Genomic DNA, 12,431 nt, shown 5'->3' with positions numbered 1-12,431 from the left:
AGTAATGTCAAATCAATTAGTGTTACCAAAAAAAAAAAATCACTTTTATTGGATTAAGACCATTTCATTGACTGTGTGTGTGTGTGTGTACACAGAACTATCAGAATTCAAAAAGAGTGATGAAGAACTCTCTATAAATAAACATTGACTTGGTTTAGTGATAAAGAAAAAGGGTGTCAATGGGTCTTCAAGAAATATATATTCATTATACAAAAGCTACTGAGTTTCCTATATTAAATTATTAAAGCATACACAGAGGTTCTTGATTAAAAATCTAGTAATGAATCACCATCCCCCAGGGAATAAAAAAAGTAACGCATTTTATACTTCCACTTCCACATGTACAAACACAGCAGTGACAAGGTTAACTGTGAAAGGAGTAAGTATCCTCGCTACTGCGGTAAGCAGACAGAAGCATGCTTTTAGGGTGAGCCCATGTTTCTCTCTCATCCAAATCAGAGAGAGAACAGGACTGTGAGGGAGTAACAGTCCTTGTGCCTATTAACTTAGGACTGTTTTACACAATTCCTTCCTTCACGTACCATGTAACCTGTCTAATTTAGAGATACATACACTCCCATGTTACCTGTCTAACTCCCTCAGTACTTCACCACTCCAATTCATTTTAAAGACTATTCCTAAGAAATAGCATGTATGAAGTGATATTCACCCTGTACTCTAAGAAGACCATGGGACCCACTAGCACATACTTTGCTAGCCCTTACCTACCCCCCCAAACCCCTGCAAACCAACCATTAGATCTAAGGAGCCCAAATAGAGGTAGCACACCCATGTTTATCCATTCAATAAGCATTTGATGATACCCTACTGCATATCTGAATTTATACTATAAGATTTCTCCCACAAGAAATTGATTATCTAAAGTCCTGTTAATGCAGAATTCTAAGAATATGAGTTTATCATGCAATAACATAGAGAAGACTATATCATAAGATATTGCTTCATGAAGTGATATCCAGTTACTGCTGATATTCTTTAATTACATCTTTCCCAATACTAGGCAACTAGTTAATTCATTAATTTAATAAACTTTACTGCATATTAATTACATATAAGACATTAAACTAGGATTTGTAATCCACTGATACAAAGTGAAATAAAAGAACCTATAAGAATAATTTCTACAAATCTGCTAGAAAACTGGATATAAAACAAGACTTGGGAAAATTTTATAAGGCTTGATTTAAAATAATCTGTAAGAAAAGAGTTAGAAACTTTAGAGATACATACACTGCCATGTTCATAGCAATCACAATTGCCAAATTATGGAACCATCTTAGGTGTCTATCGATAGATTAATGGATAAATAAAATGTGGTATGTACGTATACACACACACACACACACACACACACACACAATGGAGTTTTTATCAGCCATAAAGAATGAAATCATGACATTTGTAGGAAAATGGACAGAGCCAGAGAGAATTATGTTAAGTGAAATAAGCTAAAATCAGATAAGAGTCTCATGTTCTCTCTCACATGTGGAATTTAAAGAAAAAAGGGTCTCATGAAGATAGAAGGGGGACCATAGGGTACAGCATGAGGGTTAGGAGGAAGGAGCAGGAGAGGGCAAAGGGTGGTACTAGGGAGTGAAATTGATCAAATTAGGTTAAATACATGTACAGATATGCCACAATGAAACCCACTCTTTGGTATAATTAATATGTACCAATAAAAATATTTTTAAAAATCTGTAACAGTAATTTTCTTGTAAAAAGCTTTAAAAATACTACTCTGTGTAGGATACCAAATGGCATGTCTGTTGTAGCAGTTTGAGTAAAATAACATTTATCCTTATTAGAAATGCAAGCATTCCTTTGTATGTCAATAATTAAGTGTGTACCATTTTCACTTAAACTTAATTATATAGCAAATATTCAGGATATAGATTGTTTCTAATATATATTAGTTGCCATTTTTCAAGAAATAAAATATATATCAAATTATTTAAGTTCAAATATAAGGGTTCTATGAATATTTTATACATACAAGATGACCACAGTAAGAGACTTTAAAAGCACAACAAAAATATCCATCAATATAATCGTTACTACATTTTTAATTCACTCAAGAAAGCTATGCTTCTCGTAACTTAAATCATCTCCTTCAGATTAAAGTTTCAGCTATTTAATGATGAACATATAGAATTCTTTTTTTATGGTACTGGGGATTAAACCCAGGTCCTCCCACATGCTAGGCAAGCACTATATCACCAAGCTGTATCCCCAGTCCTTTTTAATTTTAAGACAAGGTCTCTCTAAGATGTCCAGGCTGGTCTTGAACTTGCAATCCTCCAGTCTCAACCTCCCAAGTAGCTGAGATTACAGATGTGTACCACTATGCCTGGCCTGAGACAAAAAATTGTTATCTAATAAAAGAAAATAATTCTTAGAAAAGAACTCTGTGCAGTTGCCAAGATGTAATTTTGGTCCTTTTGACAGCTTATTCTCATGAAATAAAATTTTAAATTATAAAATATGATTCTTGCCAGGTATAGAGGTATATGCCTGTAATTCCAGCAACTAGGGAGGCTGAATGAGGCAGGAAGATTGCAAGTTCAAGGCCAGATTGAGCAACTAAATGAGATCCTGTCTCAAAATAAAAAAATAAGTGCTAGGGTGTAGCTCAGTGGTTGAGTGCTTGCCTAGCACATGTGAGGCACTGGGTTTAAGCCTCAGCATCACATAAAAATGAATAAATAAATAAGTAAAATACAGGTATTATGTCCATCTATTTAAAAATAAATAAATAAAAATAAGCAAAAGAGTTGGGGAATATAACTCAAGTGGCAGAGCACCCCTGGGTTCAATCCCTAGTAGAACTCTCCCATACACATACATGTATAACTTTAGTTTTCCAAGATATTCTCCATTATGTACCACTAGTCTCAAGTTAAATACCTACTTATAAAACGGCCTTGACTGGTGGTCTACATGAAAATCAGTTGCTTCTTTCCTATAAAATAATCAAAATGACAACAGTTGAGAATTATGTAAGAAAACTATTATTTTAGCTTATCTTTAAAAAAAGATGAAAACCTCTAAATATACATATCTCAGTGTGTGAATTAATTAATGATGTTTTACCAAGTAGACTGTTAAATTCCCCTCCTTTTAAATATTTTGCAAGAATGAGTCATTTCTATGTTAAGATGTAAAATTAAAATGAATACAAGAAGTACTACTCATGTTGGGATGACGCTGAAATCAAAGACAACTTGTCCAGGTTCCTCAGCTAAGTTAGGGACCCCATCACACTATTATGGCAAGCTGATAGACTGGCATCCTAACCAGCATACAATCTGAATGCTGTGAAGAAGCTTTTTAGTTTGATATCATTGCAGTTATTGATTTTTTATTTTACTTCTTTACTTTAGGAGTCTTGTTGCAGAAGTCGGTTTCTAAGCTGACATGATAGAGAGTTGGGCCCACTTTTTCTTCTAGTAGACACAGGGTCTCTGGTTGATGCCAAGGTTCTTGATCCACTTTGAGTTGAGTTTTGGGCAGAGTAAGAGAGAGGGGTTAAATTTTATTCTGCTCCATATGAATTTCTACTTTTCCTGGCACCATTTGTTGAAGAGGCTATCTTTTCTCCGATGTATGTTTATGGCGCTTTTGATGTGACAGGATTTTTAAAGAAGATTAAAATAAAAATTAATTTACAAATCCTTGTGAAATAATGGTGAGTTTCTTCATAAAACCAGTATAAAACTCTTATAGATGGTGATGCACTTGCTAATATCTATCTCCTTCTAAGCTGTATAAGGAATTAGATAAGAATAAGGAGGAAAATTCACACACTCTCATTCTGGCTTCAATTTTAGAGGTTGGAAGAGAAAAATACTTAAGGGAGTCCTTTTCACTTATATTAAAGATAGTGGTTGTTCTTTTCCCTGGTAGTAGTTAAGTTTGTGTATGTGTTGAATGGTTTGGAATTCATCATTTTAGTACTCTTCTACTGCTTCTTCTGATTTACTTCTTGTTTGAGTTTTTCAGATATCAATTTTACCCCATTTTAAGCAGCTGTATGATATATGCATGTCACATTTTTATGAACTCTTTACTGTCTAGATTTTTGTTGTTGTTTTCAGTTAGTGGTAGAAAGAGCATAAGCAATCAGAGACTTGGGTTCAGATCTTCCTATCTTTCCCTAATTGTTCTTTGACCTTACCATGCTAAACTTGTTCTTCTCATATGTAAAATGAAGGTGGTCACATCTAGTACAATATATTGTTGTGGAATAAATAATTTAGTCATGGCATGTAGTGGGCTCTGGAAACATGTGAGTTTTTTTCCCCCTTCTCATGTCTTGTTATTCTCTGTACTTGTGTAGTATATTTTTATAATGTCTCCACAGCCAGAGGGAGTATTTGAGTATGTGTGTGTAGAACTGACATAACATATATGTGCAAATTCATTTTGTAATAGGCCAATGAGGTATTTTTTGATGTGTTTCTTTTCAATAGAGACCACATCACTTCATCTGTTATAGTGAATAACAGATGAGAGGCAATAATTCAAGAGGGCACCAGAAAGCTTTTTCATCATAAAATGACAGAAAGGGTTTAGCATCTTCACCACCCAACCCTTTGTTAGTTCTTTCTTCTGATCTGCCTGCTGCTTCACACTAAAAAAAGCAAATAACCCAATTGATGAATGGGCAAAGGAACTGACCAGGCCCTTTACAGAAGAAGAAATACGAATGACCAACAAATATATGAAAAATTATTTAACAACTCTAGCAATTAGAGAAAAGCAAATTAAAGCTACATGGTGATTATTAAGAATACAAGTAACAATAAATGTTGGCAAAGATGTAGGGGAAAGGGCACACTCATACATTGCTGGTGGGACTGCAAATTTGTGCAACCACTCTGGAAATTCCTCAGAAATCTTGGAATGGAACCACCATTTGACCCAGTTTTCCCACTCGTTTGTATATACCCGAAGGACTTAAAATCAGCATACTACAGTGATGCAGCAACATAAATGTTTAGAGCAGCTCAATTCACTGTAGCTAAGCTATGGAACTAACCTAGGTGCCCTTCAACAGAGGAATGGATAAAGAAAATATGGTATATATACACAATGGAACTACTCAGCCACAAAGAATGATATTATGCTGGTAAATGGATGGAACTGGAGACTGTCATGCTAAGTGAAATAAGCCAATTTCAAAAAACTAAAGGTCCAATATTCTGTATGATATGTGGATACTAACACACAATAAGTAGCGGGCAGCGAGAGTAGGTAAGAATAGAAGTCCATTGGATTAGACAAAGGGGAATGAAGGGAAGGGAGAAGGGATGGGAATAAGAAAGACAGTTGAATGAATCAGACAGAACTTTCCTATGTTCATATATAATACATGACTGGTGAAACTCTACGTCATATACAATTAACTACAAGAATGGGAAGTTACACTCCATGTATGTATAATATGTCAAAATATACTCTATTGTCATATATATATAAAACAAAAACCAATAAATTTTTTTAAAAAAAGAATAGCACTGTAACTTTGTAATTCCCTTCCTATCCTTGATACCCTTGTCATAAAAAAAAAAAAAGAAAGAAAAAGGCACACTGTCATGTGTCACTTAACCATATTACCTATTCTGATAAACGCACTGCTAAGTGATATCATGGCACTAAGGTAAGAGCCAAGGCATATTCAAGTAATTGAAACCTAAGAAGTGGCAAGAGGTGAGCCTACTAAAATAGGTTAAGTCAGATGAATAAGGGTGTTATGTACTCCCCCGAAGAGCTAGTCTGTTTTCTCCAGCAGACAATGGGAAACCACTGTAGGTTTAAGAGGATGGAGATGTGCTCAGATTTCCATTCTACTGATAAGCCTCACTCTATTGGCAATATCCAGAGTAGAAGGAAGCAATCTTGGGTAAGGAGTAACCTATCAAGAGTCATTAAAGAACATTAACTTTAGAAGTAGGCAAATTGGCCAGTAACATATTTAAATGCTTTTACAAGTTGAACAGGATCCTATGCTAAGCTGCAATGGGAATTGTAAGGAAGGAAAGGCTCTCAAAGATGTATAGAAATCAGAAGTAAGAAGACTTAAATATCAGGTAGATGTGAGAAATGGGGGGTAATCAGGTTGAATCCAGGATCATTTTCAGATTGATGATAACAGAGAAAAGTCAGAGCTAGAGATATACCTGCATTTCACCTATAAATAAGTAGCAGGTGATTATATGGACATGGACATGGACATGAACATGGATGGGACTACCCAGGGAAAGTACAAAGAAAAGGATATGCATAGGACATGCTTTAAGAAAAAGATGTAGCCATGGAAGTAGGTCACTGAAAAGATGGTGGCAGTCATTGAGATGGGGAAATCCAACCACCTTGATGATCACTCACAGAAATCTTGAAGTCATCCCTACCAACAGAGACAAAGATTACAAGCCAAATGTCCAAATACTGAATAAATGTGGGGTTTGTGACCTGAAGAATGGAAATGAGGACAATGTATGGCATGGCCTTCCAAGAACAAGCTGTTCTGTGAAAGCGTGGAGATTTTCAGAGGGAGATAAAGTATTGATGCTACATCCTGACCCTATGACACAGGAATATTCAAGAGTGAACAACCTACACAAAAGGGCTAACAGGAAATGGAAGCCCTTGGAGAAGAGTCAGATTCCAACTAAAGGAAAGGTGAAAGGGCGACTTGGAAGCTCTCTATTATGACACTGTGGACACAAGAATGTTTGTTTACAATGAAACTTGGCTTCCAGAAGGACCAGTATAAAGGGTCTGATAACAGATAATGATCACCTGACTAAGGGAAAAGGGAGTACACAGCAACAAAGGAACAAATATTTGTGTAGACAATAATTAGAAGGGCTCACATTTGTGGCATTCCAAAGGCTGAAGAGTTTTATAATACATAGATGGAATTAACAAATTTCAAGGTTCCAAAAAAACTCTACAAATTTATACTATGTGGTGTTCCTAAAGTGTTGATTTTTTTTTTTTAAATGTGCTACAAGGCTTTTGTGATAAACAAGCAGCATCCCTATCATGGGACATTTGACACCATGCTATGAAAACACTGGAGGTAGAGACATTAAATGCATGTAGCCCTTGTACCACGTTAAGCTACACATACTATCATGATCCCCATTCTTCAGATGAAAAAAACAAGTACCGAGGTAGAATGTTCAGAGTCACATGCATAGAAAGTGCCATAGCTGCAAGCAATCTGGCCATAGACACTGCTCTAAAGTGTAAGCCTCTGCCTCTACATAACATGGAAACAGGGAGATTTCATATAGGAGAAAACTTTCAAATTTAAACATGTCACTGTTAAGATAAAACTAAGGGCACTTTGTCAGCATTTCCAGGATCACACCTATTGAAGCTAGGTTGAATGTTCACTGTTTCCTGTTGTCCCTGTTTTCAGAGATGAAAATGCAAGTGACCCACGGAATAGAAATTCAGGAACCAATGATTTTTTGAAGGAAAAAGAAAGCACCAAAACCAAAGAAAAGATCAAAACCAAAGAAAAGAACTGATGGAATTACAGAATACTGGAGCCAGCTCTGCCTAACTGCCACTCACAGGCCCCTTCTGTGTCACACTCAGCCAATGAGAATATGACCCCAGGGAAACGGAACTCTGCCCCAGAGATGTCCCACCTCCCTTCTACATCCTCTGGAATATTTCCGTCTTTGTTTTGCCTACTGGGTATGAAAATTAAAAAAAAAAAAAAAAGTGTCCAATGTCATAGAAAGATACTGCACTTCTTCCTAGTGGTTTTTCAGTTTCTTTGGAGAAGTTGTCCCATTTCTCTGTTCTTTACTTGGACATTGTGAATATTTTTCTTGCCATTCCCAAGGGAGAAACACCATTTTATCATGAGATTAGAGTTACTTTATTTTTTGATAAAGCTAAGTAGAATAAGTTTTATTTTCATTAAATTACCTAGAAAATGTCTGGTTAGATACCTTGGATTGCTTTCCCAGTAGTAAGCAGACATATTTACCCATTATATATACTTAGAAGAGATAAATACAAATACTTCCAAATATATCAATATTGAAAACCTATAATAATCACATTCATTTCCTCGTCTATCACTTAAATACAGTATGTCATTCTTATGTATTAAGAACATATTGTAACTATCAACCATTAATGTCATAGAAGCAGACAGGGCTGTGGAAGACAATAGAGCATTACATAAGAACTGTCTGACAACTCCCAGTTGTTTAGAGTTCAAATGATTATTTATGCATCTGATAACCTGTTTTATTTTTCTCATTCTGATAAAATTACTATTCTACTCTGTCATTCAGTGAAGAGCTTTCTTTAAATTTTAGACAATAGAAGGAAAGATAGGTAAGTTTTTTTAACAAATGAAATCAGATATTATATAACTGAGAATGATTTTAAAAAATTACCTGGAAAGCATCATCATTTTAAGTTTAGTTATAGTAAATCCAGCTTTGTTTATTATTTCAATTATTTCTCCAGCCTTTGTTACTGCATCTGGTTTAATCAGGGCTAATGTTCTGTAAATAAATAAATAAGGAATAAATTTGAAAATAAACACAGTTTTTCAGGTTTTTTTTAAAAATACCCAAGGAGTGGTAGTTTCCTTAACAATCACCCCAGATTGGGCTGGGATTGTGGCTCACCAGTAGAGCACTCGCCTAGCACGGGTGGGAACCGGGTTCGATCCTCAGATCCACATAAAAATAATTATAAATTCTTCTTCTGACTCTTTATTCATATAATGGGTGATGCACAAAGAGCTCAATGTCCTCTCACCCAACGATGTATACAAATAGCAAGCACCATGCTGACTTTTAAAATCATGCTTCCTTCCAAGAGCATAAAACAGAGCAATGTACTCTCTGAAGTCTATGATTAACAGAATTTTGGAGATGGACATAATCTCAATGTTACTTTACTGATAAGGAAACTAGGCCTAAAGAGGTAATATGGAAAAGTCACACAAATGATTAGTTTCATCTTCAGGACAAAACACATAGCTCAGAAGACTCCTAGGTCTGTGCTCTTTACCCACCATAAATAGTGTTACTATTATTAAATAAGTGCACCATCACCAAATCTGCAAGAATAATATTTGCAAGTATAAGATAAAAACCTGACCAGTTGCAATAACTCAATCTACATGATAAAGACTTGCTGCTACTTCCACTTCATTGTTCTGACAATATTGGCATTAATTCAAGGAATCCATACAGGAGAACAGTTTTCATATTAAGCTATTTTTATCAACAAAAAGAACATAACATAAAGGCTGGGGATATAGCTCAGTGGTAAAGCACCTCTGGGTTCAATCCCTGGTACCAAAAAAAGAAAGTCTTTGCTTTTTATTTCACCTTATTTAACCATTATAAGCCAACATAATCTAAAAATTGCATTAAACTCTAGAAGAATATTTCACAAACCCTAACTCTTAAAATATAAGATAATAACAGTCATCAATTTCTTTTTTTATTTTTTAAAATTAATTAATTAGTTTATTTTAATTAGATACATATGACAGAATGCATTTTGATTCATTGTACACAACTGCAGCACAACTTTTCATTTCTCTGGTTGTACACGATGTAGCGTTGCACCACATGTGCAGTCATACATGTACCTAGGGTAATAATGTCCATCTCATTCCACCATCTTTCCTACCCCCATGCCTCTTCTCCCCACTCCCTCCCCTATGCACAATCAAAGTTCTTTCACTTAAAAGTCATCAATTTCTGTGAACAAGAAGCAGCATGAATCTAAAATTGGCCTGGGGAAGTAGCTCAGTGGTGGAGCACTTGTCTAACATATGCAAGGCCCTGGTTTGATTCACAGCATCACAGATAAAAAAATTAAAAAGTCTAAAACCAATAGAACCTTGTTGGGACTGAGAATTCAGTCTTCTTTGGGATGCTCCTTTTATAATAAAGTCCTTAGCCTTATCTTCAGCCTTTACTGCCCTTTGGCTGGTCTCTTCAGATGCCACCAAGGAGACCTCAGACTTTTACCAACTCACCTAGGATTACAGGGGTGGACCTCTCCCAGCTTCTTGTCTACATTTTATTTGTTTGTTTGTTTATTTATTTATTTATTTTTGGTAACAGGGATTGAACCCAGGGGCGCTTAACTATTGAGCCACATCCCCAGCCCTTTTTATTCTTCATTTTAAGACTGGGTCTCACCAAGTTTCTTAGGGCCTCGGTAAATTGCTGAGGCTGACTTTGAACTCGTGATCCTCCTGCCTCAGTCTCCTGAGTCACTGGGATTATAGGCATGCACCACCAGACCTGGCAAGCGAAGTCTAAATTTATGGTTTATTTTGTTTTCTTTGTGAGCATAAAGTGTGTGCTTCCCTCATGAATAAAGGAAAACATCCTATCATAAGGCAGCCTGTGATATGGACTAAATTCATTTATCATTTATTAATTTCAATGTTTTTTAATTCATTCATACACTATTATAAATCCCAATACTATAATGCTGCTTAAATACAGCTAAGGCTTCGGATTGGCAACAATGACAAAGTTACTCAGAGCAATCCCTATACTGAAAAACTAAAACAACAAAGTGAGGGGCTGGGGTTGTGGCTAAGAGCACTTGCCTAGCATGTGTGAGGCCCTGGGTTCAATCCTCAGCACCACATAAAGACAAATAAATAAAATAAAAGTACTGTAGCCATCTACAACTAGAAAAAAACCCTTTTATAAAAAAGTGGGTAAGATACTTTTTAAACATTTTTTTCAAAGTAAAGACGAATTAACTAGTTAGTAAGTAATTACAAGGACAATTTTTTAAAAAAAATAGGGGTGCCAGGAAAGTGAGAATGAAAGCAGCTTTTGACTTGCCAGTATTTGTGTGACAAATTTCAACTTTAATCTATACTACATTACTAGGAGAGGGGAATGGAATCCAATAGGTTATCCTCCCTAAAATAATTTGGGACCCATAACTATAATATGAATGTAAACCAAAAGCACGTGTTCACATCACATAGGCATTTCAGAACTTAATTTCTGAACCTGGATAATGGTCAGATTGCTAATGCCTACAGGAAATAGGCAGAAGCAACACAATTCTTCTCAGGGAGAAAATTCTCTTATTTCTGTACCTCCAATATTTAATATATAGACAGTGCACACATACACAACACCCCCTGCACACAAACAGCAGCCATCATCATAAAGATAACCACACATACAGACACACACAGGAAAAGAACAACATAGAGAGAACCAAAAGAAACCACACGAACAGAGAAACCTACAAATACTTCATGTACTGAATTTACCTATCCTCAATCAGTTAATAATTTGGAGGGAAAAGTGGAGACTAACAGAGTTCAAAAGATGATAAAAAGATGATTTAAGGTACAAGGTATGTAATGTGAAGGAGGAAAAGAAGAGAAATAAGAGATTTCCAAAGGAGGTAAGTATATGGGTAAAGTTCGGTTCCCTTCTGGATGTTGGGTTAAAATACAAATAGGACAAGGAATCCATATTATTCCAAGACTGTGATTAAGTGAATATGAAGCTTAGGAGTTCAAAAGGAGGTTTCTCAATAAAAGAGAATTAATCCAATTTTGAATTTGTTTAAGTATCTATGTGAAGTTCACATGGAAAGACACAAAAAATTTATAATGTATGGTTTTGCAGCTGGGCTGATAATATAATCTTGGAAAGCAACATATAGTTGAAATCATGGGTATACGTGGGAGACCAACCTTGCATGTGACTGAGTCACACTCCCTGGCTGGATGCTGAGGAGCTCAGTCGCAGAAATGTGACAGAGTTTTCCCCAGCCTTCTTGGGTTCCAGGGAAGGTGTCTCATGCATGGGTGTGTCTTGCTACAGCCCCATGGGTGGAGCTACGCTCACCTGTTCCTCTGTAATATAACCCCTTACCCTGTTTGGGATAGAATGTTCCATGGAAACACCTTTTGTGTGTCCCCTTATTTACTGTGCCCTTGGGTGTGGCCTACCTAGATGTCAGTCAACCTGATGACAGTGGACATCATGAAGATAGACTCAGCCCCCTGAAACCTGACACCTTGCCTCATTTGAATAGCTAAAGACCTAAAAAGAGCATGCTACAGGGACACTGCTACATCGATGTTCATAGCAGCACAGTTCACAATAGCAAGACTGTGGAACCAACCTAGATGCCCTTCAATAGACGAATGGATAAAAAAAATGTGGCATTTATACACAATGGAGTATTACTCTGCATTAAAAAATGACAAAATCATAGAATTTACAGGGAAATGGATGGCATTAGAGCAGATTATGCTAAGTGAAGCTAGCCAATCCCTGAAAAACAAATGCCAAATGTCTTCTTTGATATAAGGAGAGTAACTAAGAACAGAGTAGGGTCGAAGAGCATGAGAAGAAGAT

The 12,431-nt window shown here is 36.0% G+C and overlaps 1 protein-coding gene across 6 annotated transcripts in view; it reads right to left on the bottom strand.

The window, feature by feature from the left end:
- Positions 1-12,431, bottom strand: part of Nme7 (NME/NM23 family member 7) — a 173,403-nt gene that overhangs the window by 120,949 nt on the left and 40,023 nt on the right. For 4 of the 6 annotated variants that reach the window (XM_015491864.2, XM_048810071.1, XM_048810072.1 and 1 more), the window contains exons 4-5: positions 8,451-8,561; positions 2,930-2,980 (exon numbers count right to left, since the gene is read on the bottom strand). The exons of 1 other annotated variant lie outside the window; for it this stretch is intronic. In XM_015491864.2, coding sequence (XP_015347350.1) covers positions 2,930-2,980; positions 8,451-8,561 — 162 coding nt within the window. The remainder of the gene's footprint in view (positions 1-2,929; positions 2,981-8,450; positions 8,562-12,431) is intronic. One more of the 6 variants, XM_015491865.2, reaches the window with a different exon arrangement.

The sequence above is a fragment of the Marmota marmota genome, unplaced genomic scaffold (assembly GCF_001458135.2).
Source record: "Marmota marmota marmota unplaced genomic scaffold, marMar, whole genome shotgun sequence".
Classification (NCBI taxonomy): domain Eukaryota; kingdom Metazoa; phylum Chordata; class Mammalia; order Rodentia; family Sciuridae; genus Marmota; species Marmota marmota.
The sequence above is the reverse complement of the archived record's forward strand: the minus strand, read 5'-3'. Positions and strand labels throughout refer to the sequence as shown.